The sequence below is a fragment of the Oryzias latipes genome, chromosome 20 (assembly GCF_053564925.1).
Source record: "Oryzias latipes strain Hd-rR chromosome 20, Olatipes_Hd-rR_3.1".
NCBI lineage: Eukaryota > Metazoa > Chordata > Actinopteri > Beloniformes > Adrianichthyidae > Oryzias > Oryzias latipes.
The window spans coordinates 20,093,214-20,119,991 of record NC_136256.1 but is presented as its reverse complement, the minus strand read 5'-3'; the positions used below and the strand labels follow the sequence as shown (position 1 = coordinate 20,119,991).

The 26,778-nt window shown below is 40.8% G+C and overlaps 2 protein-coding genes across 7 annotated transcripts in view; both read right to left on the bottom strand.

Annotated features, from left to right (window-relative positions):
- Positions 1-202: 202 nt before the first annotated feature.
- On the bottom strand, positions 203-5,979 carry cd226 (CD226 molecule). 2 transcript variants are annotated; one of them, XM_004081248.5, is made up of 6 exons: positions 5,816-5,979; positions 4,753-5,076; positions 4,285-4,665; positions 3,927-4,029; positions 1,741-1,795; positions 203-1,434 (listed from the first exon to the last, which is right to left on the bottom strand). In XM_004081248.5, exons 1-6 carry the CDS (start codon positions 5,877-5,879, stop codon positions 1,300-1,302), a joined length of 1,062 nt encoding a protein of 353 aa, XP_004081296.1. In that variant the 5' UTR covers positions 5,880-5,979; the 3' UTR covers positions 203-1,299. The 2 variants fall into 2 exon arrangements, with proteins under 2 accessions (XP_004081296.1, XP_011487173.1); XM_011488871.4 differs by having other exon boundaries at positions 203-631.
- A 281-nt stretch (positions 5,980-6,260) lies between these two features.
- rttn (rotatin) overlaps positions 6,261-26,778 on the bottom strand; it is a 30,879-nt gene continuing 10,361 nt past the window's right edge. For 3 of the 5 annotated variants that reach the window (XM_078938754.1, XM_078938755.1, XM_078938757.1), the window contains exons 21-49: positions 26,493-26,610; positions 25,114-25,210; positions 24,956-25,021; positions 24,622-24,813; positions 23,763-24,005; positions 23,105-23,261; positions 21,708-21,874; positions 20,564-20,783; positions 19,485-19,613; positions 19,287-19,397; positions 18,113-18,271; positions 17,759-17,836; positions 17,045-17,243; positions 16,874-16,962; positions 15,944-16,031; positions 15,607-15,799; positions 15,389-15,479; positions 15,014-15,164; positions 14,740-14,877; positions 14,065-14,261; positions 12,960-13,065; positions 12,699-12,790; positions 12,355-12,432; positions 11,944-12,070; positions 9,826-10,022; positions 9,416-9,686; positions 6,732-6,835; positions 6,506-6,575; positions 6,261-6,421 (exon numbers count right to left, since the gene is read on the bottom strand). In XM_078938754.1, the coding sequence (XP_078794880.1) occupies positions 6,342-6,421; positions 6,506-6,575; positions 6,732-6,835; positions 9,416-9,686; positions 9,826-10,022; positions 11,944-12,070; positions 12,355-12,432; positions 12,699-12,790; positions 12,960-13,065; positions 14,065-14,261; positions 14,740-14,877; positions 15,014-15,164; positions 15,389-15,479; positions 15,607-15,799; positions 15,944-16,031; positions 16,874-16,962; positions 17,045-17,243; positions 17,759-17,836; positions 18,113-18,271; positions 19,287-19,397; positions 19,485-19,613; positions 20,564-20,783; positions 21,708-21,874; positions 23,105-23,261; positions 23,763-24,005; positions 24,622-24,813; positions 24,956-25,021; positions 25,114-25,210; positions 26,493-26,610 (4,008 nt within the window). In that variant the 3' untranslated portion in view covers positions 6,261-6,341. Of the gene's footprint in view, positions 6,422-6,505; positions 6,576-6,731; positions 6,836-9,415; positions 9,687-9,825; positions 10,023-11,943; positions 12,071-12,354; positions 12,433-12,698; positions 12,791-12,959; positions 13,066-14,064; positions 14,262-14,739; positions 14,878-15,013; positions 15,165-15,388; positions 15,480-15,606; positions 15,800-15,943; positions 16,032-16,873; positions 16,963-17,044; positions 17,244-17,758; positions 17,837-18,112; positions 18,272-19,286; positions 19,398-19,484; positions 19,614-20,563; positions 20,784-21,707; positions 21,875-23,104; positions 23,262-23,762; positions 24,006-24,621; positions 24,814-24,955; positions 25,022-25,113; positions 25,211-26,492; positions 26,611-26,778 lie in introns of those variants that run through there. The other 2 variants (XM_078938756.1, XM_078938758.1) reach the window with 2 other exon arrangements.

Genomic DNA, 26,778 nt, shown 5'->3' with positions numbered 1-26,778 from the left:
AACTGATATTTTTTTTTAGTCTTTTTGAGTCTTTTCAGAGGTTGTGGCATGAAATTAGGAAGAAGGTCAAATAAGAGTGAAAATATCGAGTTTGGTTGGTTTAAATCCCACAAATGGCTTCATTCTCATCCAAAAATTATTGAATTAAATGCAAAAAAGAAAAAAAGATTGGATGTTGAAAGAGACAAGTATGCAGGGGAACTATAGTTTGAAATAGGTTTTAATTTCATTTTCATTTGAAATAAAATAGATAAAAAAGCACAAACATTTTTTTTTAATTAACAGTAAGACATTTTTCAGACCAATATTTGAGGAATTTTAGCTTCTTTTAAATATGTTTTCCCCAGTAGAAAATTCACCCAGTTGTTGGTCAAAACTGTTTTCCTTTTTGCCACAAGGAGTCGTCAACAGCCAGACACATCAGTTCCACTTTTTGTGATCACAAGTACAGAATCACAATCATCATTTCAGTCAGACGTGAGGCTTCTGCAGTTTCCTCGTGAACAGGAAGAAGAAAATAAACGTTCAAAACGTGTGGTTCCACATTAATGTCCCATCATGCTCCACATTTCTACCTGTGTCCTCAGATTACAGCGCATTTCCATTACTGTCTGTGCCACTGCCTCCACTTCTACGGAGATAAATGAATGAGATTACACAAACCTTAAATACTTCTTTGCAAAAAAAAAGACCGGAAAACAAATCATCACAAACAGACTTTTCACTTCAATCCACAGAGCACAAGAAGCTGCAGCCCAGGATTTTTGCTAATTAGAGTTTAGATTTCACACAGAAAGCAGTCATCCTAGACAAGAAACCCCACTGGGGGGGCAGGAGTTTGAATGTAATCCATTCCTGAGCGACTGCTTCTCCTTTTTTCTTTTTCAGTTAGATGATTAGACACTATTGTCAAGGTTTGAATGGAAACCAGGAAGGATGCGAGGGAGAAGAGGACAATTACACAGGCTTTTGTCAATGGTTTTACTGGAGAGTTAGAGGAGTGAAAGGAATGATAACACGGGCTTTTGTTTCCTCCTCTGCGCGGCGCTCACTGTTGAGCACTGTTGTGCCAAAAACAACAAACGTTTCCTCAACAGTTAATCACATACCACGTTGAATTAGGCAGAGCGAGGCCGGTCCCAAACAACCCTGTGGGCTTGCAGAGCTTGTTAGCTCCTTCCAATCCTCTGCCTGGATCTGATTGGAGAAGTCCTAACCTCTGCTTGCCTGCGTTTGCTCCCGCTCGGATGCGATGTGGCTGAACAGCCGTGGAAGGCAGCAAGCACCTTCTCGCCTTCTCTACAAGGGTCTGTTCTGACGCCTGCTTTGGAGCGAGCGCACGGCCTGCAGGTTGGCATAGACCGGATTGTTTCTCAACTGCCTGGGCTTCTTTTTGGTCCGGTGGTGCACACAGACGTTCTCATAGATGTTGGGCTGTGAGGACACATTCGGTGTTAATTAAGGGTTTGAGAAAACACACATGGTTAGGAGGAAAAGCAGATGGTTCGATCTGGACAAGTGTCAGCATTTTAACAAGCACATCCGAACTGCACAGCTGGTCGTTTGTTAAAACAGCAAACATGGATGCTGGTGGATTACTGCATGATGGGACGCAGGAGATTAACTGTGAAGGGTGAAAGCTTTGCGGTTAAGTGTGTATCTGATGAGAAGGGAAGGAATAGCTTTGAAAGTGTCAAGTGTAAAGACGAGGGAGGACAGAATGAACAAACCCACGCTCACCTGTCTCTGAGACGGGTGCAGTTTGACTCTATACTCCACCCGTTTGCTTTGCTTTCTGTGAAGACAATGACACAAAGAAGCAGAGGTGATGCAGCGGATTCATCTTGTTTGGTTTTGTGCATGCGCCTGCTTTTTTCAAGCGTGTGAATGTGACATTTCTGTTCGTTTTAAGCTTGCGTGCACCATAATCTATCCTACATCATGTCTTATGAGGTCTTTTTTTTAACCCTTTGAAACCCTGTTAATGTTTCTATTCCAGTCCATTCTACTTTATAAATGCTATAAGTGTCACAGCATAACTTTTTTTTAAACGAATGATAATTTTGTGGAATACACTCAGGGAGCTGGAGGACTTTGCTGTGGCGACCCCTAAACGGGACAAGCCGAAAGCTGAACAACGAGGGCACACACCAATTTTAACTGTTGGGTTAGATGTGTGTTTGCAGTTCTCATTTAGACCTGTAGGGGCAGTCATGAGCAAATGAAATGCAGTTTGCTAAAAAGTCAAGAAAAAACAAGAAACGATGGAGCAATCTTAAAAAAAGTTAAAGATTGTTCCCTCAAATTAATAAATTGGGGCGACGCATTCGATTTTTGTGCACTCGAATGAGCAATTTGAGGCCACAATTGAATATTTCATGGCCACAAATTGGTATCTTATTATTATTTTAGTTTAAAGAAAAAGTAGCATAAATTAGTTGTAGAAATTGAAGATACCAATTTGTGCACACAAAATGCTTATTTGTGTTTTTAATAAAATACTACGTTTTGCCCGTAAAATACAAATTTGTGCCCAGAATAAATAATAAATGCAATTAAATAAAATGCTAATTTGTCATCAAAAAAATTTTTACCTACAGAAAACTAATTTGTGCACACAAGATGCCAATGTTTGCCAAGAAAATACTAATTTGTCATACAAAATGCTTAAAAAAGGCTTTTTTTGTGGCTACAAAATACAAATTTGAGGGAACATTCATTTCTGTTTCTTTGAATGTCCAGGGTCCTGTAGAAAATTGCAGCCTAATTTAGGATTTTAAAAGATTATGCTAATAGGAATTTATCAATATCACTTCCTTTCAATTTAAATGCATTGAAAAGATGTCAGATAAAGTATTTCAATACAATACTTTATTTTTTTTATTTTATCATTATTTTTTTTTTTTTTTTTTATACACTGTATTTTATCCCACGAAGGGAAATTCTTTCTCCGCATTTGACCCATCCCCTTGGGGAGCGGTGAGCTGCAGCCAAAACCGCGCTCGGGAGGCAGTAGCGTTAAGGGTCTTGCCTAAGGACCCTCACTGGGTGATGTTTACTGCTCGCCATTGATATGGTAATTGCCCCCAGTACCATTGCTCATTCCCCTCCGGGAATCGAACCCTGGTTTCCTGCGTGGTAGCTTCCCACCTTACCAACCGAGCTACCCAGCCGCTAAGTACTGATTTTAATGAAAAAAGTTGAACCAATGCTATGCCCCTGCAAAATAACGTTATAATTTGTTTTTTTGGTTAAGGCTGAGGTTTGTGTGACGCACAGACTTATTTATGACTGTGGTTAGGGGAGAGAAGTGTCATTTTAAAGGCTCTACTTCTAGCCTTTATTGTCTGCAATGGCTTCAGCATGAACAACAGAACACAGAGAATGACAAAGACAATTTTCTGGATCACTGCATGGTCCCAAAAAAATCTGAGAGCATACATTTATTTAACTTTTGCTTTGTTTCTCATGCAGTAGCAAAGCAGTGACCAACACCTGGCTTCTGGCTACAGAGATGAAAATCATGCAGTTTCCCCATTTCTGTAAAAATGGCACAAATAATAAAATTAAGAGGCCAAATCAATTAACATTGAATTAAGTTTTTTTTTCTTTATTCTTCCTATATTTGGAAATCCTCTTACTTACAGCTTAATCTAAACAGATTAATAATATGCGTTTTTATTGTATTTTGTCTACATGTGAAAAATATATTCTCTGAATTTATTCTTTACACAAGAAATAATGTTTATTATTTAAGAATGTTTATTAAGGCTCATTAAAGCACCATTTGGGTGACTCCTATGAAACATTTCTGGATGCACCACTGATGCTGATCAACGTTCAGCCTCTTGTCTTCATGGCTAACCTCCAAGAAGAGTCTTTTGGGATTTCATCTGCATCTTCCAGCCGTCGGGTTTGGTTCTTACCTGCGCTTCATCGCCAGTATGAGAATGATGATGAGGAGAAGAACTGCAGAAGCTCCAGCCCCGATGTAAACGTACATCATGTATAATTTCAAGCTGAATCCACCTGATGATAGAATGAAACCATTGAATTTAGAGCAAATCTGCCAACTAAGTGAATTAAAAGATCAGAAATATGGATTTCTTGTGAAAAAAAACAATTTAATGTCCATTTCAATTGTCGAACTTAAAGCTCAGATGAACAATAATCATTTAAAATTCAATAAAAACAGCTTAGGGTTATTTTTAAGTGCTTTTTGCGTCTCTTCAGCTGAAAGAGAGAAAAAAAGGTGATGCCTTGAAATGTGTGTTTTTGTTGTACCTTGAGGGGAAACACTGAGCTGTATGGTGTAGGTCCGCACACCCACATCTGTATTGAAGGTACAGCGATAGAAACCACCGTCTTCCTGTGCAATACCAGTGAGGTGCAGGCTGACTTCCAGGCTGTCGGCGCAGTCCACTCTGCCTCTGTCGGAGTAGTCCTCGCTCAGCAGGCCTCCGTCCACTTGCTTGCAGACACCAATAATGGTCCAGAGTTGCTCATGCAGCTTCCTCTCCAGAATCACCTGGTTGATGATGGTTACATTGTGTGGGTGAATACACCTGATGGTCAGGTTGTTGTTCTCCTCTTCTACCAGTTGTGCGACTGTCACAGCCTCCTCTGGGAGAGCGAGATCTGTGATGTTGAAACTTGGAGGCTCATCTGAACAGGAGGAAGCAGTATCAGTTTCAGTCTTGGAGTCACGGATTGGTCAGGTGATGCATTTTTACATAGATCTAGACTATTTACCTAAATCCTCCACCTGAATGTCTGTGGTCCAGGGTCCCTGAGGGAACGTCTGGACCGAACACTGGTAGTTCCCAATGTCCTGATGAGTGACGTTCTTTATGGAAATACTTCCGTCCAGAGGCGCGGTCCTCAGGAACTCCACTCTGTCTCTGTAGCGGTGGGAGAAGGACTTGCCAAACTCCGGATGGAATACAGCCACCGGATTGTTCTCGTGCTTTTTTGTCCAAGACACCATGCTGAGGTTCCCCTTCCATGGACACAAGCAGCTGAGCACCATCCCCTCCTCCAGCCGGACCGCCTCGACCTCTCTCTGCAGCAGAGCAGCTGGACAGAAATGCGTGGCATACAATAAAACTTTATTACAGCCAGCGAAAAATCAAGAGTAAAATAATTCATTTTGACAGAAGAAAAAAAAAAGATGATTTCAAAATAAGAGCTCCAAACAAACAACCATCACATCTGTTAACTAATGTGCTGTCAATGCACACATAACACTATGCAATTGCTTAGGGAAACTTTTATTAATGCTTTGCTATACATTCATTAGGGTTGAATAATAAACATTAGTTAACTGCTAACTAATAAATTAAATAGTACACTTAGTAATGCATAAAAGTGTCTGTTAACACGCTATTTAATGGTTAAACAATGATTACTTACATATTAACATTAATAAAAGGTACCTTATTATAAAATGTTACCAGAATAAAACCTTAAACAAGTCCCGTGAATTTAAATTACAAAAAGGAATATCTTTGATTGGCACTGGGTTCAACAGTGAGGCTCACCCTTGACTAATAACACTTAAGTAACTGAAAGACGGCTCACAGAAACCGCTTACATAAACTGTTACAGCAGGTGCCATGTTTTTTTCTTCTTAAATTCTGACCAAAAAAAGGAAAAAAACGTTCCTGCTATTGAACCAATGTATTCCTAAATTAAGCCATCTGATGATGAAACACTCGAAACCTTTGTTAAAATAACTGATAAATGGCATCCTGTTCATTAAAAACACTTGGACAAGAAGATAGGAAAAGAAAAAGTACATATTTCATCTGCATACCTTTGATAAAAGTCAGAAAGAGGAGTACCAGCAAGTACCAGCGGTCCTTTTGTACAGCTTCCATTTTGACCCGCCGAGAGAGAATGAAAGCTGCATTGATGAGACGAGTGAAGAGGCACCCGAGCTGCTCTTCCTCCTCACTCTGTGGCTAAAACCACTAGAGATAGCGGGTTTCTCCTCATGGTTACCCTCCTGTTACCCAGTTGTTGTTTTTTTTACGGCAGCACTGAAAACGAATGTGAAACTTAAATAACAGTAATATCTCTTGATGCGTTTTGTAAATGTTTATATGAATAAACGTTCAACTAAAATGACATTTTATGGTTTATTATGTAGTGTTCCCTATGAACTTTTTGACCACATAGGGTCAGAATCACAGTTTTCTTTATTTTTTAAAATACAATTTTGCTTTCAGAGAAAGTCGAAAAGAAATAAAGCAAACACAGATAGTTAAAATACTTTTATTAACTAAAAATAGATTATACAGACACACAACAGCATAAAAAAGTGAGATCTATAAATATATTCAGTTTTTAAGTAACTGAGAAAGGTTTTCCAGGCACTTCAGCAGGTGGAGTCTGAACGCTTCAGGTTTGGCTTCTGCATCTAAAAATCAGAAAAGCAGGACATTTTTTTATTTCAGATATTCAAATGTGAGGATATTCTTTTATTGAGGTGATAAAAACAAACCTTTCTTAGAGATGGCGTGGGCCTCCTCGATTTTCAACCGAACAGTTGGACACTTGAGGGAAGTCTTTGCCTTTTAAAGCCCAACAACAAAAATGTCACTTTTAGGAATATTCTTTGCTGTAAAAAAGGGATTCTAATCAAGTCTATCTTTAACTTCTGAGACCAGCAGTCACTAAAAAAACTAGCTAGTAAAAGTATTTTCCCACAGATTTAAGCTGTCGCGCACCCTCTGGTTGTTGTGTAGTAAAGCCCACAGTGCAGATGCTCCAATGCAGCGAGCTTCTATATCTTTACTGTCCAGGCAGGACAGCAGGACGTTCACAGCTTTATCTGAAACAAAGACCACAATTTAATGGAGTCAATTCAATAACAAGACAGTGCAAGCTTAAATATACATCTATATTAGAGGCCTAATACAAAATGTCATTGGAGATGAAGTCCCCATGATCTGATTTTGGGAAAAAGTCTTTCTAACTCTAATCTGGCTAACACTTTCACAGCTGTGAGTCACACTGGTTTGTCGCCCCTTTCTCACCGACATCCTCATTTCGGCTGAAAGTTGTTGTCAAAGTAAAACCATCGAAAAAGGTCTCGGCTTTTCCACAGGAAACAGTAAATACTGACACTTAACAGTTTCCACACCATGACGGCTACATCTCCCACCTGCATGCGTGCTGTACTGTGGGGGGACGCCGACGACATACACTGTTTGTAGTCTAAGCCGCTTCCTGTCTTTTCTTTCCCCTCGTGTTTTTCATCTGTGCACACCTGCAGCACGTGCACCGCATCTTTCAGCCAGTAAAAGGGATGAGCATTTTGGACGCTTCCGTCCAAACACAACACGGATTCTAGTCTGCATCAGAGATTAGGAGTTGTTGTAATTATTTAGCTGCTCTGCTTGAACGTCTGATACTCTTGTTAAGCTCGAGTTGACTTATTTACAAGCTAACAACTTTTTTTTGGCTTTTCTACACATCTGCTGACCACAGCCTATTAAAGAACAACAACAATAAAGAAGCAAGAACTACAGCTGCTTTCTTTCAGTGTGGTTTGTCATTTTCTCTTTTTAACCCATAAAGTATCTAGGATTTTAACACTGAAAACAGAATGGTGCAATGAAGTTTAAAGATCAATATTCAAGACAGATCAATGGCTAACTGTTCATTTAAAGTTATGGACCCACCGGGCAGGTGAGAGCGCCTTTGAGAACCCTTCAAACGCAGGTTCTTGAATGAGGGTTTCAATAAAAATAATAATAATGGATTGGATTTATCTGCACTTTTCCAGCCATAGCGTTAAGGGTGTTGCCCAAGGGCCCCCACTGAGTGATGTTAATTGATCGCTATTAATATGGTAATTGCCCCCAGTCCCATTGTTTATTCCCCTCTGGGAATCAAGCCCTGGATTCCTGCGTGGTAGCCTTCTACCTTACCAACCGAGCGACCCAGCCGCCACCAAGCTACCCAGTGTTCACACTAAACAAGCAGGGAGTGTTTATTTTTATTTTTTTTCATTTTTCTATTGTTTACTAGCGCTTGTCCATCACCTACAGTTAGAAGAGGTTTGGTGCAAAATGTCAAACTCAGAAGCCTGAAATGAGCGCATATGCATGTTTACGTAGACTTTTTATTGGAAGTGGCCGTTTGAACTCACGTTGCCCAGGGCGATGTGAACGCAGCTTCAGAGTTTGTATGCTGAATGTTAGAGAATTCATTTATACAGCACACTTTCTTTTGAAAACAAAAACTTCTTTCTGTGTCTTAGAGTCTATATGATGATATGAATCACCAAGTCAAAACATCTGAAGGCTCCTAACCCCCATGCTTGGTGACTCTTCACATGTCTGGTTTCCTGTAAATATAAAACCTCAGCATTCTCTCTCCACCTGAACACCCTCATCCAGCCCTGCAACCCCACCAACCCACCCACTCACTGTGCTCTGAAAGCATGCTTCCTGCCCACACGGTAACAAATCAAACCTCTCATTCAGTGATTCCATGTTGCTGAAAAAAACACAATTAGTTCATTTCAGTCTCACTTCTTAGACTGACACAAGCGACCAGACTAAACTCTTCTTCCCGATCATTTAGAATAAATATATGTGTCTAAGGATGTGGAATAAATGTGAAAAGTTGACTTTCTATTGAAACCTGCTTTATTGGGACATTTGGGAAGCGCTTTAAGGTTTGTGAGTTTAGTCGGTCTTTCAACTCATTTCTGGTTTGGAGCATTACGTTGTTTAACAGATAAAAAGAGACTCAGAATTGTTGCAAGCAGAAAGTCAGACTGAGCTCTATTTGACAAAGAACTCACATAATCCAATCAACACAGAATCTATCAAATGAGCGGAGAATCCCAGTTCAAATCAATCACCCGTTTGGGTTTTGGGTGTTTTAACATGTTCTTGTGCCATTTTTCTGATGGAGGGGGACATATATGAGAAAAATTCATCTTAAAATTGCATTTCTTACTATTTCTTTATTCAAATTGTTGTGAATCAGAAGCAGATGAAAAAAAAAGCAGTTAGAAAAAGATTGTAGCTGTGACGTAGAAACTACTATCTAGATCTGTGTATGTCTCTGATTTCCTCGTCCGAGCTGACATCTGACTCAAAACTGAACAGCTGCGATAGTGCTCGTCATTTCTGTCACACCGGTAATGTTAGGCTAGGGTTATGAGGGGCTGTAAGCTAGCGGGAGAGCGTGTAAACAGATGGATGACGGGAAGTGGGGGCGGGGTTATTTCATCCCAACAGTCACACCCACAACTCAAAGCTGAACTTCCAATGAACTCCTGCCGCTCTGCAGAAAATGACGTTTTTTGGCTATCACATACTTTTAAAATAACACAAAAGATGATCTAAGTGGGAATTTAAAACAAACCCGTTTGACACAAACGTCAGTTTCATACCACTGGTGAGGACATGTGACTTGTTTGCAGAGCAGAAGCAGAGGTTGTGGAGGATGAGCAGAGCGTGTCGGCGATGCGTTGCCAGGTCTGCCAGCATTTCCAGGCTTCCAGTCACCTTCAGGATGCTCTGCTGGCCGTCTTCAGCAGACGAGAGGCTGACCAGCAGTCTCAACCACAAACCCAAGAGGCTCCCACTCCCGCCTGCTGGCGTGGCCTTTACACCAGGAGCCTTTGGCACCGGCACGGACAGGAAAACCTGAAGGAAATTATTCTGAGATCACAAAAACATGAGGAAAAGGAGCATTAGCAATATGACAGAAAAACAGATCCTTTCTATTTACATACTTTCAAAGTCTGCATTTCATTTTATTCTTGTTTTTTAATGGGGTGGATTATTTTTATCCAGCTACCTTCTGCAGGATGCCTCTGCAGTCACGTGACGCAACCAGGTTAGCGAGGAGAAAGAAAGCGAGGTTCTGGATGGGACCGTTTGAGGAGAGCGAGGTCAGCTTCATGACGCTGTGCATCAGAGAGCTGTTGGAGGAAGAGGAGGAGCCTTTGACACCTGGCACTACACCGGGGCCGCTGCCACAGAGAGCACTGCATGCTGGGAGAACACGGAAAAGCAAATCACACAGGCAAAACATGTCAAATTTTTCATGAACATTCAGCTTTTATCTATTGAAAGTATTACTCCAAATATTTCTTGTAACAAATAAATATGTTCATCAAAATGTTATCAGAGAGTTTGGAATCATTTAGTGATTTAAATATGACAAAACTTTGATTTTTTTTTTATCAGAATTTCATCAAGAACCGGATCTTTATAGCTACATTTAATAATTGCTTCCTTCAAAAAAAAGAATATTGCCAGATAATATTAAAGGAAATTATTTGATACCTATTTTTAATATCAGCATCTAAGTCAAATGTACAAATGTATCAGTGAGCATTAAAGAAAAATGCTTAAATGTTACACTAACAACATTTTCTAAACACATCCTGATTTTCCTGGTGCTTTAAAGGCTGCCATAAAAAAAGATAAAACTATAAAACAGCTGCTTTGGTATAATAAATGGAATACGTAAAAACATAAACAGAAGAAAAAAGCTTTTCAGTAAGTATTGTCCTCTACAGAACCCTTCAAAAATGTCATAAAATAGACTTTTCTTTTTGTTTAGCTGAGAGGTGGCTAACAAAAATAAAGCTGCGTCCGTCTGCTGCACGTCTGTCTGCCGCCGTCGTAAAAGCATCTCCGCGCGGCTGCATGTGGTTTCATGAACACTGTCTGGTAAAAGCCGGGTTAAAAATGTGTGGAACGTCCATTTTACGAGAGAATGTGTGCTCAGATCAGATCAGAGCCTCCTAAAACCTCCATGACAGGTTACTCTGTTTAAATCTCCACTTTACTTTAAACTGAATGTTTGATGATGTGAAGCAAAGTATTATCTTCTTTCCCGGCTTCAGGCTACAGCTGCATTTTATTAAGTACTGTCTTCAATAAATTAAAGACTAATATCTGACAGAAATATCATAGTGCACTAACATCTGAGTAGGTCGTATGAATAATTATTGTTCATAAATATAAATTGGAGAAAAGAAGAAGTTGAATCATGCTTTATGTGTGAAATATTCTACAACTGCACAGGGATTGCAGACAATTCATACACGTTTTTATTGTTTTACAGGTCTGGGAGTCCATTACGAATGTTTGTGAAAATGATTTGTGGCAAAGTTGGAAAGCACCAACGGACTGGAAGTAGCAGAGCTAACAATGGATGAAGTTGGCAGGCCGGAGATGAAAGAGCCAGTAGAAATGTGGGACTCTCGGGAGGCTGCATGCTAGCCTGAGGGCGGATGGTGTAATAGTAAGCCTGACTGCATGCAGACTGAACACAAGCTGCCGTTCAGATAACCTTTAGGGAAATGCCGTGCGTGACTCCGCTCCAGTGTTTACATGCCCCCTGCTGAGAAACTGATGCCAATCAAGTGGAGCTCCAGCCACACACCAGCAGAAATACTGGCTCTTCTTATTCTTCACTGGTGATCAGTGTCACACAGACTGCAAAGCTGGTATACAACAATAGCACCTCTTTGAAGCTCGTCTTTCTGCTAATTTGACACGTCTTAGGAAGACATATTTGTGGACATGATGCTCAAACAAGAACATAACGGAGTAGGGTGACATTTAAAGACAAGAAAACAAGAATCCAAGACAGAGATGTTCTTTTCCCCCCCCCACTGGTCTTGAACTACACGCATACAAGACATAAGAGGACCACCCCCATCCTCCTCTAATAATAAAACGTCCCAACACTGCACCCATTGTGACTGGTGAGCAACCAGGCACTGGTCTTATAGCCTGAGTTATTCAGTTGTCACTGGAGCGCACAATGGGACTCTCAGTGCGGCGCGTATGACTTAGTCAGATTGCAAACAGCAGACCGGGGCGATGGACAGGCACAAAGGGCGCACAAACAAACGCAGACAGACGTGGAGTCTGACAGCAGAGAGACGAGCCTGCAGACCTGTTGTGCAGTTGGCTGTATAGACACACAAAGCCTCCAGTGCTGCTTCCATGGTGGGGTCATCCAGCAGGAGCCAAGGCCAGAGACCATGCACGGCCTGAGACAGGCGAGCGTCTGTGGCGGCCGTCTACACACACACACAGATAAACAACAGATTAACGACAGAAGGTCAAATAACCAATGCACAAACATTGAGGAGGACGTAAAAACAACCTTACGAGGACCAAAGAAAAAATCCTTTAGTCAAAATGAAACTCCCAGAGTGTATAAGAAAACAACTCAACATAACAGAATTTTTTGTGATGACATTTGACAAATAAAACTATGAAAGGTGCAACGATAAAAGCACCATGCGATCGAAGCACTGAAATCTGTGCTTCCACTAGAAAAGAATTAGTTAGAGAAGCTCACTTTGCTTTCATCATTGCAGTAAAGTGCACTCCGCAGGATCTCCACAGTCAGCTTCACTTCCTTTAAATAGACCGCTTCCTGATAGGATGGAAACCCAAAACAAAGAGAAAAAAATACTGAAATGTCTCAGACTAAAAACAAGCTTTGCAGCTCTCATTAAAGACCTGGAGGGAGAAGAAGGAGAACTTTCTGCTGAATAGTGCAAAGCATTTTTTCTAATGTTTATTCAAAAACTTTTTCATGTGGAATCAGTTTTTTATTTTTTTCTATCCAAGAGGCAAAGAAAGGCTCTCAGTGAGCACAGACATGCTGAGATGAAAAGTTTCCAGCCAGACTATGCCTACCTTTTTATGGAGGGACACCTTGCCAGGTCGGACGGATTCCAGTTGGGAATAACTCTGCTTCAGCTGCTCTACACAGCTGTCAATCAAACCAGCTACGACACAAATGAGATGTAATTGGACAATTTGGATAAACTGGTGAAATTGTTGGCATTAACTTGGGGATAATGGTTGATTTAGTTAAAAAGATACACACATTTTTGTTACTGTTTAAAGGAAAATGGTGAGAACAGTTGATGTCGAGCCTAGAAATTGGGGAAATACCTTTGGAGGCAAAATTTTGGGCAGAGGGACTGCAGGTGAGCAGTGTCATCAGGGCGCGACCAGTCAGCTTCTTCAAAGGGTCCCGAAGGCTCCGCTTCTCAAAGCTCTGAGGTCAACAATCAAAAGAGGAAAAGGTGACCGTTCCAATGCACTTCAGTCCTAATTGGAGGCTCATGAATTAACAACGTTCCCCTCTTACCAATAACGTAGTTCAAAAGAATCATTAAATAGTAAAAGAAATGAATGAAACAGGCCTAAACAAATACGACGGTGTCCTTCATATTTCATTGCATAACCTTTTGAGGAAATCCCTGCATTCAGACAATTTCTGGAACTTTTATTGGGACGTCTGCACCGGTCAACAGGGAACTGCTTCAGTATCTTTTGCAGATGGCATTTTATAGGTCCCTGAGCAAACTCAGGGTTCATTAGAACGCTTCAGAATAGACTACTGTTTTTCTCTGAGCCATTCTTTGGTGGTTTATCTTTGTAATTTGGGTCATTATCCTGTTGGGAGGACCCATGACCTGCAGCTGGGACCAAGCTTCCTGTGAAGCAGTTAGCTTCACATTGATCACCCAGAGATTTCATTCAACTCTGAACAGGTTCCAGACACCCTGAGCCAAACACACCGTAGCAGGTGCAGACAATGACTCGCCCCTCCTCTGTGTTTCACAGTAGGGACAGTCTTTTTATTTTCTTTGTGAACATTAAGATGATTTTGTCTTGCCCGTCCAAAGGAAATCCCATCTGAAAGTTGGTGGCTTCTTCCAGCCTTTTTTTTTTTAAACTCTTTTTTTACCAGGACGTCGAGCTGTGACTGTGTGGGATTTTTGATCACCGCAGTGATGAACCAGCAGGGGGCGCAGTGGGGAAAAAAAACGCTATTTTTTTCTTCAACATAAAGATAAAAGAAATGTATTTTTTGTTTTTCTATCAAAACTGTTTGTACATTTGAAAGATCAGTGATATTAGTCAATTAAGCGCGACTGTAGATCTGTTTTAACGATGCTGATTATTAAATGCTGAAGTGGTAACAAAAAACACAGCCGATGACTGAAGAGACCCTCGTGAGCATTGGAGACCCCCCCCCACTGCCACCTACCTGTAGTAACGACTCACACAGCTGGTTGGCCAGAGGTCCATTTAAGATATCTGACAGCGGGGAGCTGTGTTCAGAGTTTGGGATTGCTTCAGTGCGGCGGTTCGTCTCTTCTGTGAAAACTGTAGAAAGGAACTGCAGAGCCACTGTGTGGAGATGGTGGTCTGCATACTTCTCATTCATGCACTCTGATAATGTTCCTGCAGAATACAATCCAAACAGTGAGTTCTTGGGTAAAAACATTAAAAATTAAAAATTTGATCATTGCAAGCCTTAATTTTTAACCCTGTGAAGTCTGACTTTATTACCAGCTATTAAAAAAGACAAAAAAAAGAATCACTCGTGTTTTTGTTTTCAAGGGGAAGCGAAGTGGTTTAATGCATATTTAAGTCACCAGGCATCAAAGGGCTATTAAAAAAAATGTTAAAGATTAAACAAATTCTGTCAAGTTCGGTGGTGGGGGGTTAGTGGTTTGGGCTAAAAAGGTTTTTCAAAATGACTAGAAAAAGAGAACACAGACGTTTAGGAGGAAAAAGTCCCAAAAATCTCAACAATCTGAAGAATAATGTAAAAAAAAAAAAAAGACAAATTCACCAACATCATAGGTGGTAAAATGTCAGAAAAATGAGTCATATTAGTAGTTACTATTGTCTGTTTCTGAGTGGAGCCTGAGTGTACCTGCAAATGAGCGCCAGCGTCTCGCCAGAGCAGCAGAGACAGATGGGTGTATTGCAGAGCCGTTCCTCTTCAGCAGAGCTGTTAGGAGTGTGAAGACGTCATGCCAGCACGCACAAACCACAAGCCGAATACCTGCATCTAAGGAAGTAAAGACTGAGTCACAAAGTCTGACACTGGAACCACAAAGCCACAAAAAGATCGCACCGTGGGGAACAAAGTAAAATGACTGAATAAAACGTCCATTTTGAATTTTTCTGCATTATTTGGCTCTGACCTAATCCTTTCACATCCAGCATGAGAACAGCCACTAAAGCAGATAACAGCTGTTTCATGACCTCCATCTGGCCAATCAGCTCTTTGTCTGCAAGGATGCACAACTGCAGGAGTTTGGAAAATCCAGAGAGGAACTGAAGAGCAGTCACCAACTGAAAAGACAAGGAAAAACAAAACGGTTATTGCTGAAATCAGAGAACGAATAAAACCAGAGTTTCCTGCTGAAGTATTTCACCTAAGATGACATTTAAAGGTGCCCTGAAAACCCCCAATGCTGCACTCAAACTGTCACTGCATCGCACCAAGACAATTTCACAGGATTAATAGGAAGAAAAAAATCCTTATAATAGTGCTCCTATTAGCATTTTGTTTTCACCTGGGTCTTTATGTCTTCCCGCTGTCCAGGAAGGACATTCGGCATCCTCAGTTCAGTCAGGCACTTCTCTATAAGTCCAACATCCACCAGACTGATAAGGAAAATGATGAGTCATTTCATGAGAACATGTAACATAACTCAAGTTATTCTAGAAATAAAACATGATAGAGCGGCAGCAGAGCGGGACACTGCCACGGACCAATCATATTGTTTCTCACTTGGCTAACAGGTGGAGGAGCTGGTTCTGTCTGATGGCGGTGAGGACGAAATCTGGCAGGATGGCCAGCAGATTGGTCAGAACCCCACAGTGCGCCGTCAGAAGGTCAGGGGTAACAATGAGGGTGGCTTCCACGGCTGACAGCTGGGATTCCTGTGAGGTCACTGAGTTGCTTGTGTCTGTATCACTCTGGCCTACGAGACACAACAATAGTTAAGAGACAAAAAAAACCCTCTTGTTTGTGGTGTTAAAAGCACTAATGTTTCTAATTTGTCAGAGCAGTTCAATGTTTTTCAGATGTACCAAAAAAAAAAACAATTAATTTTTTTCTGTAGTACCTTGAGCCGTCAGTCTGCAGGCAGGAGGTTCATCAGCGATGCTTACAGCAGAGGAAATGTTAGGAGTGTGGGACCCTGAACCTTTTATCTGTAATGGATGATTGGAGACAATAAACATTCATTTGATTGAAATTCACTGGAAATAAAAGGGTTTTATAAGTTACAACATAATGGCATTTTGTAAACTTGACTTAGACTAGCTCTCACATAAAAAAAAGCTAAGCCACACCCTCATATTAAGACCGTAAACAAAACTTGTTTTTATACATTTCCATTTTTTTAACCTGGCATCTGCACTGACAAAGAAAATCTGAAAAAACAAGACAGTTCTCTTTAAAGGCCTACTCCGAATAACATTTTTTTTCATGTTCTTGTGACATTTTTTTGATAATGGAGAAAATTTATAAAGAAAATTAAGCTTAAAACTGCCCATCTATACCTATAGGCCACCTATCCCATGACCCCAAAAGGGACAAAACGGAATTGAAAATGAATGAAAAAGAGTATTTCTTTATTCAAATTGCTGTGAATCAGAAGCAAACAAAAAAAAAAAGCAGTTGTCTTACTCCATGCCAACAGTCCCACCCATAACTCAGAGGCAAATTTCTGATGAGCTACTGCCGCTCTGCAGGAAATATGTCCTGGATGACGACACAGGTTTTTTGATTTTGTCTAAAAACACCATAATCATAATATAAAGACCACTGAAAATAATTTGAAAATAGTTCCCGATACATTTTATTCCAGTTACAGTGTTTTCCTCCAACTCTGGCCATATTCCAGTTTTTTTTTTTTTTGCCTACATTTATCTTTTAGTCTTCTAACATGAAGGAAAAATGGGAAAAATTGCCCAAATACCAGAACCTTCTGCCATATTGACTCTACATCTGTGAAAGCTACTGGTAAAATAATAAACAATACTTTGCTGACCACAGTGCTGAAGGTAGACAGAGAGCTGGAAGGTCTTCTCGAGTCGGTGGGGGGGTCACATCTCCAAAACCATAAAGAACTTTCAGAATCTAAATAAACACAGCAGCAACATACAAAGTTATAATAAATCATTAAAGAAACCAGGGAAACTCTAAATAAATCAGAGCTTACCACCTGACACGTCACTCTTTAGACCGGGCCCACTGGGCTCGTCAAAACAAGGGGGAAGGTGAAAAGTGTGTCTGCCCCGGTAACAAGTGGTGGCAGAAAAAGCGACATTTTGGAAGTACTGACAGTGGTGGAGCAGAGCCTGCAGAGCGGGAAGACCCACCAGAGAGATACCGGACACTTCATCGTGAACACATGGGTGCTGGACAAGAAGAAAAGAGACATAAAGCAGATGTGCAAATGAACACTCGGTTAGTAAACATTCTGAACAAGAAAGGAGGAAAAAAATGATGCAACCATTTTAAAAGTTGCATTAAATGTCGTTGATAAACCAATAGTTTTATATTTTGCTGTTTATAGCTATTCCCCTTTTATTTTGAACACCTCTTGTTCAGCACAAGCTTGTTGTATATTATATTTATTAGAAACGTCTAAAATCATCTCCAGTCTCAGAGTAACTGCTTTCTAATTTAGGATTCATTTGGTGTTTTGACAGGGAAGCTTAATTAAAGTGAAAGTGAGAGCTGTTTTCCTGCACCACCAGTGCGGCTGCAAGCCAGCAACGCTTCTGCTCTCAACTCAACAAGACTTTTCTCTCTCAGTATGAGGCGAGAGGGACTGGGGAGTGGAAAGAGGTGGAGAGAGAAAAACAACACACACACAAAAAAAGTTAACAGCCTGTAAAGGCTTTTTAAAAAGGCTGGCGGATCTGCTGACCTGCCAGTGTGAGTTCTTGGCCTCCTCTGCGTTGGCAGGCATGGGCATCACCAGCAAGTTCTGCAAGATAAATGCAGCCTGGACGCAAACCACACAGAGAGGGATGAAAGAAAGACAGAGACACATGAAGCTCTCTTGAACTTGATCTGCAACAGCGCCATCTGCCTGTGTTTAACTGGTAACGCATGCATCCAGCCTCTGACTGATCGGATGCTTTACTCCACCAGTGACAGTTAGTAACACATATTTACCTTCACTTTGTTTCCTTGTCATATTCGCACATGTGAAGCACATGACAGGTGTGTGAATTGCAACGTTCACTCACAAAGCTGAGTTGTAGTTTTAGCACAGTACCTCTCTGCGGACCATGCTGGTCTCCTGCTGGTCCAGGAGGATGTTGAGCAGCGTGCCCCACAGACCGCCGCTGATGTTCTGACAGCTGCGACACAGAGCCTGGCATCCACTGGCCACAGAGGACAGAGCAGCTCCTAAACCCAAACTGGCAAACCTCACCTGTCGGGGAAAGATGTGCGTGTTTGATAGGAGGTTTAAAGATGTCACTGCGTCAATTAAAGACAGCATGTGTGTTGCTAATGCTGATTATTATTGCCCGCTGCAGTTCTGGACTGCAAGGACCGTATTGTTTTTGCAATTCTTCCTTCTTACTGCATCTCTGAGAAAAATAATGTCACCTCTACCACTAATCGAAAAACTCACCCAAATGTGCACGCACCAGGCTAAAATGTCTCATAGGGCTAAAAAAAATTATACTCCACAAATGAAAACACAACACATGTTGGGAATACCCGAGAGAAGCTTAGAAGTTAATATAGCACAGGACCTAGGGCTCTGTGGTCTTATGGTAAAGTGTGAAATTTGGTAATTTTCACATTTTCGCACAATACGGGGCAAAAAAAACCAAAAAACCACTTGTTTGAGGGATCTTCACAAAATTTCACACACACGCCACTAGGCTAAGTCTACATCCACTACTGAAGTTTTGTTGACCTTTGACCTCAGGAAGAGGCTGTATCTTGAAAAATAATCATCTTTGTTAACCAGTTACAAATTGAATCTCCTCCTAGGGATTTTAATTTATCGCCTCCTAACCCCTCGAGCATCATTAGGAAGTTATTTGGTAAAAAATGTCGGGTTTAGAAGTTGTAGATTTTTAATGGCATTAGCATGGAGAGCTTGCAAAGTAGCTCAGACATTTGTTACAGGAATATTGCGAAAACTTAATGCACGAATCCCTGGCTAAGGCTGATTCTTCTAAAAATTATGTGAATCTGTTCGTCTACCTCAAGCGACAAAAACATAAAATGGTTGCTATGGAGATCAAACCAACAGGAAAGCCACCATTTACAAAGTGGCAGAAGGGAAAGTCAGGAGGGTGTAGCAGCCGCTCACCCAGATAGTTAGTTTATAGAAGTTAGATAGAAGTTTATAAAAGTTTTTAATTGGAAAGTAAAAGCAAATAACAGAATTCTTTTTAAATTCAAGAGCAGAAGCTAGCGGCTCTCTGTACCTCTTGATCTCGGTCCACCCAGAGTGGAATTAGCCAGGCCAATCCCAGCGGAGAGGCTCCAGCATCCTCAGTCGTCCGCTCACTTCCCAAATACCACAGAGGAATCGAGTCCTGAAGGAGAGCAAATACAGAACAAAAGTGAAGTCCGCGTCCAATCTGGAGAGCTTCTGAAAGAGTACAAAATGCATTTGTGTTTGCCTTCTCTTTGTTTTCAGTCATCATCTCGTGGGATAGATGCAGCAAGCAGATGACAGCATTCTTGGTTACACCTTTTCCCATGAAAGACAGCGAGTTACCGCCCCACTCAACATAAAAGGAGGAGATAACCTGTGAAAATGACAGGAAATGGCGTGAATCAATGCATATTTAGGTTTAATAGCAGGAGAGCCTGGAATTTCCTGTCTGGTCTGTAATTCATCTAAGAAAATAAAGAAAAAAAAAAAAACAATAAGAAATGTCAGCCGAGTAAAAATGCTTCCTCATAAAAGATAAAAGCAAACTAAGTCCTTGCAGGACACTGCAGTCAAATTAAACCTAAATACAGCCGAGAGACTAATTACTTTGTTTTTGCGTGCCATCAGAATGAGGCCGCACAGAAGAGCAGATGAATAGAGACGAGCTAAAGGCCAGCCGAGCTTTTGGGCCCCGGACTGCCAGGAGAGTCGCGTGAGAGCCGAGTTTGGGGGTTTAAGAGGGCGAAGGTTTGCTATCTTTCAGTAACCAGGTAGACGGAGGCGGCCAAGAGACATAGCAGCAAATTAAATGCCAATCTCCATTCATTTCTATTTAATGTCAGTAAAGGGTTTCCAGCGGAAAAAAGAAAAGGGAAAAAGAGGTCTGCGCTGTGTAAACAAGATAGTGGAATCCACATGGGTCTTCATTCTCAAAGAAAAAACAAGTGTTTGGACAGCTCTGTGCTGACGACTGCTGTAAAAGCTTGTCTACTCTGTGTTAGGCTATTGTTTTATGGACCGCTGCACAGCTGAACAGATGGAACAGCAAGGTTGATAAATCTCATCACTATTCTCGGGGTGTGGCATCAATAATCAATGAGATCTTTTTACTTAATGTCTGTCATGTAACTTCATTTTGCAGAATTTTAATTAATTCCTAAGAAAGAACCCTTTTCTCTTTTCCTCCTTCCTGTAGGCACTTTCATAGCTCGTAAAAAAGGCTGGCGTGAATTTAGTCAACGCCAGAGCATATGTGTGTGCACACACACACACACACACACAGACAAGACTTACTAAAACACAAGTTGCTGCAGAAACACAAACCTCTAATAATCCACTGAGATACTTGGAGCAGAGGGAGCTGGGCTCCAGGTCAGGGCAGTGGGAGCTCCAGCCAGGTTGGGCAGTCAGGCTGACCATGCCCTGCAGTGTCCTCTCCAGGCTGGGAAGGCCATAGAAACGTGGGGCATCGGACACCCGCAGGCTCTGCAGCAAGCGGACCGCCAGTTGGCTTTTGAAGAGGCCGGCTGACGCCAAACACAACCTGGATGGACGGGAAAGGCCACAGCGAGAAAACAAGCAAATCAAACCAACAAAGGCAGAAACGTGTGACGATTTTGAGGGAAAAAAAGGGTTTTTGACAAACAGTATTAGTCTGTTAATTTTATATAAAATGAAAAGATTGGATCAGATAATAAAATTCTGATTAAAAAACCTCCACAGATTTGCACCAAAAAAAAGTGACCTCTAAGAAATATTTTGCATAAATCTGTGGATTTTACCCACAATGCCCTTCAACTCTGAAAAAAGTATGCAGGTTTTTACTGGGATGCATTAGCCTTAGACAAGTCCTTATAAGTCGTAAAGTTAAAAAGCAGCAGCTCAGATGTTGGGAGGCTACACAGCAGATCAGAGAAGGGAATTCGTGAGCAAAATGATCATTGTGAAGAATGTGTCTGTAGTTTTATCGCCTTTTTTAAATGCAAATGTATTTATTTAGCCCTTTAAATACAGGCAATGTTGCTCAAAGGGCTCCAAAGAACTATAAAGAGATCAGAAATAAAATGCTGAATCAAAGTAATTTGACAAAACCTAAACAAATAAAACACCATTACCCACACATAGGGGTTCATTTTTATCACTTAGTAGTAAAATGAAAAGCTTAAATGAAAAACTGTAAAAGCTAAGAATGGTAGAGGCTGTGTAATCAGGGGGTGGAGCTTGTTCTAAAGCCGAGGACCACTAACAGGAAACATGTGGTCAACATGTGATCCCGGCAGAGGGGTGTCGATAGAGAAGATCAGACAGATTACACGATGCAAGGCTAGAAATGAATTTCTATCAAATAAAAAGATCTTTAACAGAGTACAAGTGGAAATAATTTGACTTGTAAATAACAGTTAAAAAGGAAAAAATACATGTTTTGATTTTAAATGTGTTAAAAGCTACGATTCTAGCACTCCGATACCTGTCAGTGGTGTGCGACAGTCTGAGCAGCAGGGTGTTGAAGAAGCTGATGAGTTCTCTCTGTAGTGTTTGGCTCATCCGGTTCTTTAGTTCCTCCGGCTGCTCGGTACTCTGGTTTGAGCTCTGCGTCTCCACGCCATGAAGCAAATGAAGGAGAACTGCAGTTTCCTGGAGGATTAGGTCAAATGAGACGTGTTTATGGATTTATGGTCAGAGTTTATTACCAATGTTGTCAAAAAATACATTATTTCAATGAATAATTGTTTCGATTTTTTTCCAATCTAAAATGAAAAGAGGAAAAAGTGTATTTGATGAAAGTTTCTGCGAGCAGCATCTTTCACTGAGTGTTGCTTGTAATGCAAGAGTGTAAAGCGACAGCTGCTCCTGAAACAGCTCAGTAATCACAGAGCAGAGCTGCTTTCCTCTGGTAAGCATTCAATCTGAATCTGCTTTGGCTGCCAGGGGAGGACTCATTGTTTACACATACATTAATGAGAAAGCCAAGGTGAGACTGATTGAATCCAAAGAGTAGCTCACTCTACTAAAACAATGTAGTAATAATTCTTCTCCCCGGGCGAAAACATAATCCAACTGTGTTTGCAGAGCTCAGACAACAATTTCTGCTGCTTCTGTGGAGGACAACTACCACGATGTGTTCTGCTGTTACTACCAAAATGATTTATTTGATGCTTTGATTGTTGGGACATTAAAGGATCAGCTAATATTCAAAGCAACCACAGCTAATGTTAAACTAAGTCAATGCTGTTTTGGACCAATCTATATTAGAACAATCACAAAAATACTCTATTATCATTAAAAGGAGAGTTCTCCCCACTGAGAACTCCATTAAAATAGCTGGAGAAGACTCCCAAAAATGTATTGTTTTTATAAGATTACTTCAGTTCTGCAAAACTAGAATATCTCCTACGAGTATAATTTTAATAAACGATATTTATCTTTAAATTCAACCCAATTAAGACATAAGTCTATGGTATAAAGACATTGTTTACATTAATAAGTACAAGAAAAAGTCTTCAAGTCCCACTAGGTCTCACAGCTTGTGGCTTTTGTATGTCACAAATGACACTTTTTCAAAGTTCAAAGCTCCTGATTCCCAACAATTTCAATAAAAAAAATACTCAAAAATGCAATTTTGGGCTTAATTTTCTTTATGCATGCCCTCCGTCATAAAAATAAGCCACAACAACATGTTAAAAACCGCAAATAGAAACATTTTAATTGGAGTGGGTTGAGTGGGTGGTTAGCCCTTAAGATGAAGATAAGATAAGTTTGATCAGAATTTAGAAATCATAGCAAGGTATTTATTTTATGTAAAAACCACCAAAAACACAAGTCTAAAGTGGGGCCCGCATCATTACAGTGATGCAGGATGTGTACTTGGTTAAGAAGCAGCTCCAGGATCCAGCGTAGGTCTCTGTCTTCTTCGTCAGGCACAAACTCGGCGTGAACCCTTTTGAAGTAGGCGTTCAAAAATGTCACAATTCCCACCAGCAACCTTTCATCCTCGATGCAGGCTGGTCGCACCTGCAGAAACCTGCAGGGAGGAAGACGCAGTGACAGCAGGAGGAAAGGAACATTTGGTGAAGGAGTAACCCGGCGTTCCACAAACCTACCAGGATGTTCAGTTTGTTTAAAAAATGTTGATTAACAGAAAAACAAAAACCAGAAGAGGGAATTTCCAAAAAGCAAATATCCAGATAGTTGTGGAAAAAGTAATAAAGATGAATGTTTTCCAACAACCTTTTTGTCGAATTTCTAAAATATTCATCAACAATTAGACCCTTTTTGCTTTAGAAAGATGTGTGATAATAAGGAGAAAAACAGATGATTTAATTCAGGATAATTAAAAGCAAAACTCAATGTTTAACATGTCTTTCATTGAACTCTTAATTAATTTTCCAGACCCACAGAATTTATTTGAATGTTTTTAAATCTCTAAGGACGAGAGAATGCCAAGTAGCAAGCAGTGTTTCAACAACAAGTCCTTTCTTAAAATTCACAAACAGCACATTCGAGTTTCACGACTAAACAGTACCTGGCCAACGCCGTGTGCCAGCTGAGGGATTGCAGGGTGTCCCTGCAGTTATATGTAGGAACATGAGGAAGCGCAAGTCTGTCAATCAACAGGTAAAGGCTGAGCCCGCTGAGGCCAGAGGCCACCGATCTGTGCCCGGCTGCGGTGGCGATGGCCTGGACGCAGTCCCGCAGAGCAGAGGGAAGGTGTGCCACCCGCACTGACAAAAGCTGAGACTCCGACAGCTTTAAATCGGGATTAAATCTGTGAAAAGGAGAAAATAAATTGGAAACAGTTAAAAAGGAAAATCAAAATCCATGATGCATGACTGTGAATGTGTGCTGGCAAGTGTGCTGCGTGTGCAGCCCACTCAAAAGCATACTAATGACTGCATTTATAAGGGTGTTTAAGCACAAATCCACAAGGATGACACATCCACAAATCAGTTTGTTCTGAATTTTTTGTTTCTTTTGAGACCAGCTGCAGTCTTTGTGCAATCATCAAGGGAGAGAAAAAAAATGAATGACATCATGAGAGTGTCTATATAAGCGCTGCATCTATAGCATAAAGATTCCTCTCAATTGTCAGTGAGTAATCCATCATAAGCAACTTCTACTTCCCTGGCCTCAATGAAATTTCAAACAGATTGATCTATTCATGGTGTGCTTCAGATGTCTTTGCTTTAATCAACCTAGTTACAACAGCAGAGAGACATCCTCATTTGTTTAAATTAGGTCACATTAGGACCTAATGAAGACAGATGAAACACAGTACGCCAAAACTCTGATCCTCGCATTTACCGAAACTCCCCACTGAAAACACACTTCTAGAAAAATTCTAGACATTGCTGACACGGCACTGAAAATATGAAGACTCGTACTCGTTAGCATCGCTTGCAACACCGTGCAGCTTTTCAAGGAGGTTATTTATCCCAGAATGCCATGCGGTGTTCCAGGCCACCTGCAAGGCTTGCCTGGCAGGAATGAGGGCTAGGAGGTCGTCGGAGGGAGCCGGGAGGCAGCGGTATGGGCTCACAGCGTGATGAGTCGCTGCCTGAAAGGGGATGTTGTGGCTGAAACACAAATTAAAATATCACATTTCCATGAACAATTTTTAAAGAGAGGGTTGAGGCAGGAGGAAAATGAAAAGTAAACATAAAAGAGTCGAATCTTTTATGTACTTGCTTTCCCGCACTGCTTTGGTTATTGCCTTACCTGCGTGCTGCTGTCAGCGGTAGGGAAAATGGCGAGATTTTCACATCTGTGTTGGCTTTTTCTAACCTGTCAATAATAAAGAAATCTGAAATGTCAGTGATGAATGCACTCAATAGCAGAAAATAAATAGATTTACTCAAATGTTGAGAAAAACCAACCACATTTCACTGCTGGCGATTTCATCAAAGAGCAGCAAAGTCATCAGGACAGCGATTTCACTTCCATTGCCTTTGTTCTCCTTCAATATTAACGAAGCTTAAAGAGAGAAAAAACATATTTAAAATAAAAAGTAAGAGCTCAATAAAGGGTTTAAAAGAGGGCTGGGTCTCACTGCCATTTTGTTAATATTGAAACATTTTGTTGTAATTCATATTTGAACAAGTTTTGCTTGTTTAGAAGGATTCACTATTGCTTTATGTAAAATGTATATAAAAAGAAGATTGGAATTAGAGCAAACAGCTATGTTTCTGCTACAGAGATTCAACAAGTAGGATTCAAGAAAAATCTAAAGTAATATCACATTTATTTATTCTTTTTTTTTGGGGGGGGGGGCTGCCATTAATTGCTGCTAACCAATAGGAACAAACAAATAGACATCAAATTAACTTGAAAAGCCTAGAAGAACATTGTTGTTGGGTTCTCCAGAGTTAGCAATGCTGCTGAAGCTACGTTCACACCGCCCTCAGCAGCGTGCATTCAAGTGATCACTTCCAATGAAAAGTCTATGCAAACACGCATAGTTTCAGCTGGTTTCGGGCATCCGTGTCCAAAACTCTTGTGTTGAAGTGTCATTCCGCACATTTTTAAGAGAGTTTTTTGGGCTTCACGTGCAAACATTGAATGCGCATTAAAAATTAAGCCAGGTCGGATTTGATAGTGACGTATGGATGGCGTCCCTTTTCATTCGAAGCGGCAACTGTTTTGAAAATTGTTAATGGAGAGAAATAAATAATTACGGGGTTGGGCCAAGCAGGAATTATACGCATATGTCGGAATGGAGCCGTGAAAGAAAAACCCCTGAGCAAGATTTAGAGATTTGCACCGCCTCCTCATTATATGCTAAACACAGGTTCAAGATTGCGCGTCACGTGCCAGGTGTGAACGTAGCATTGATATGATTCCATGAAGTTGGCTTGTTATTAGAAATTACTGTAGGGCTAAAGAAAGAGTATTTGTACAGATGTAGCACATTTTTCAATGCTTTATCCTCTATTAGTAAACTAGTCATGCAGAACAAATTACCAGTGGGTGTTTTTGCCTTAGCTTACAGCTACAGATCTGTTTAAAATGAGCTATAACTCTGCAACCAATAGTTAAGTTGCAACATTTCTTTTCAGCTACAGCCAAATAAGGTTGCTAACAGAGCACTGGCACTGAGCTGAGACACACAGCAACAAGTTGCATCATATTATGTGCTGCTTATTAGTGTGAAAACATTTTAAAAGCTATGCAGCTGTGAATGACTTAAAACCCTGCCCTGAGCGCCTCGACACATTGGCGTGCAGCTGCGACTGAACGAGCTGCTTTGTGAGCGTACCCCTGAGAAGCCAGAGGAGCAGGAGGTTGCGTTGCGCCAGGCTGTGCCTTAGAGACGGATCGGCGTACACCAGTTTTCTCAAGATGCACGCACACGGCTCCAGCAGACAATCGAAGCTCTGAGAAAAACAGTGGCACACATGGCAGAGTTAGACTGCGGGGGAAAAACACAAACACACATACTCATTTCAACCCAGATCTGTCACATGACCACAAAGGTTTTTTTTTTATTAGCTGTCAATTCAAATCAGCTGAAGTTGAACTAAAAAACTGGTAACGAGCATTGG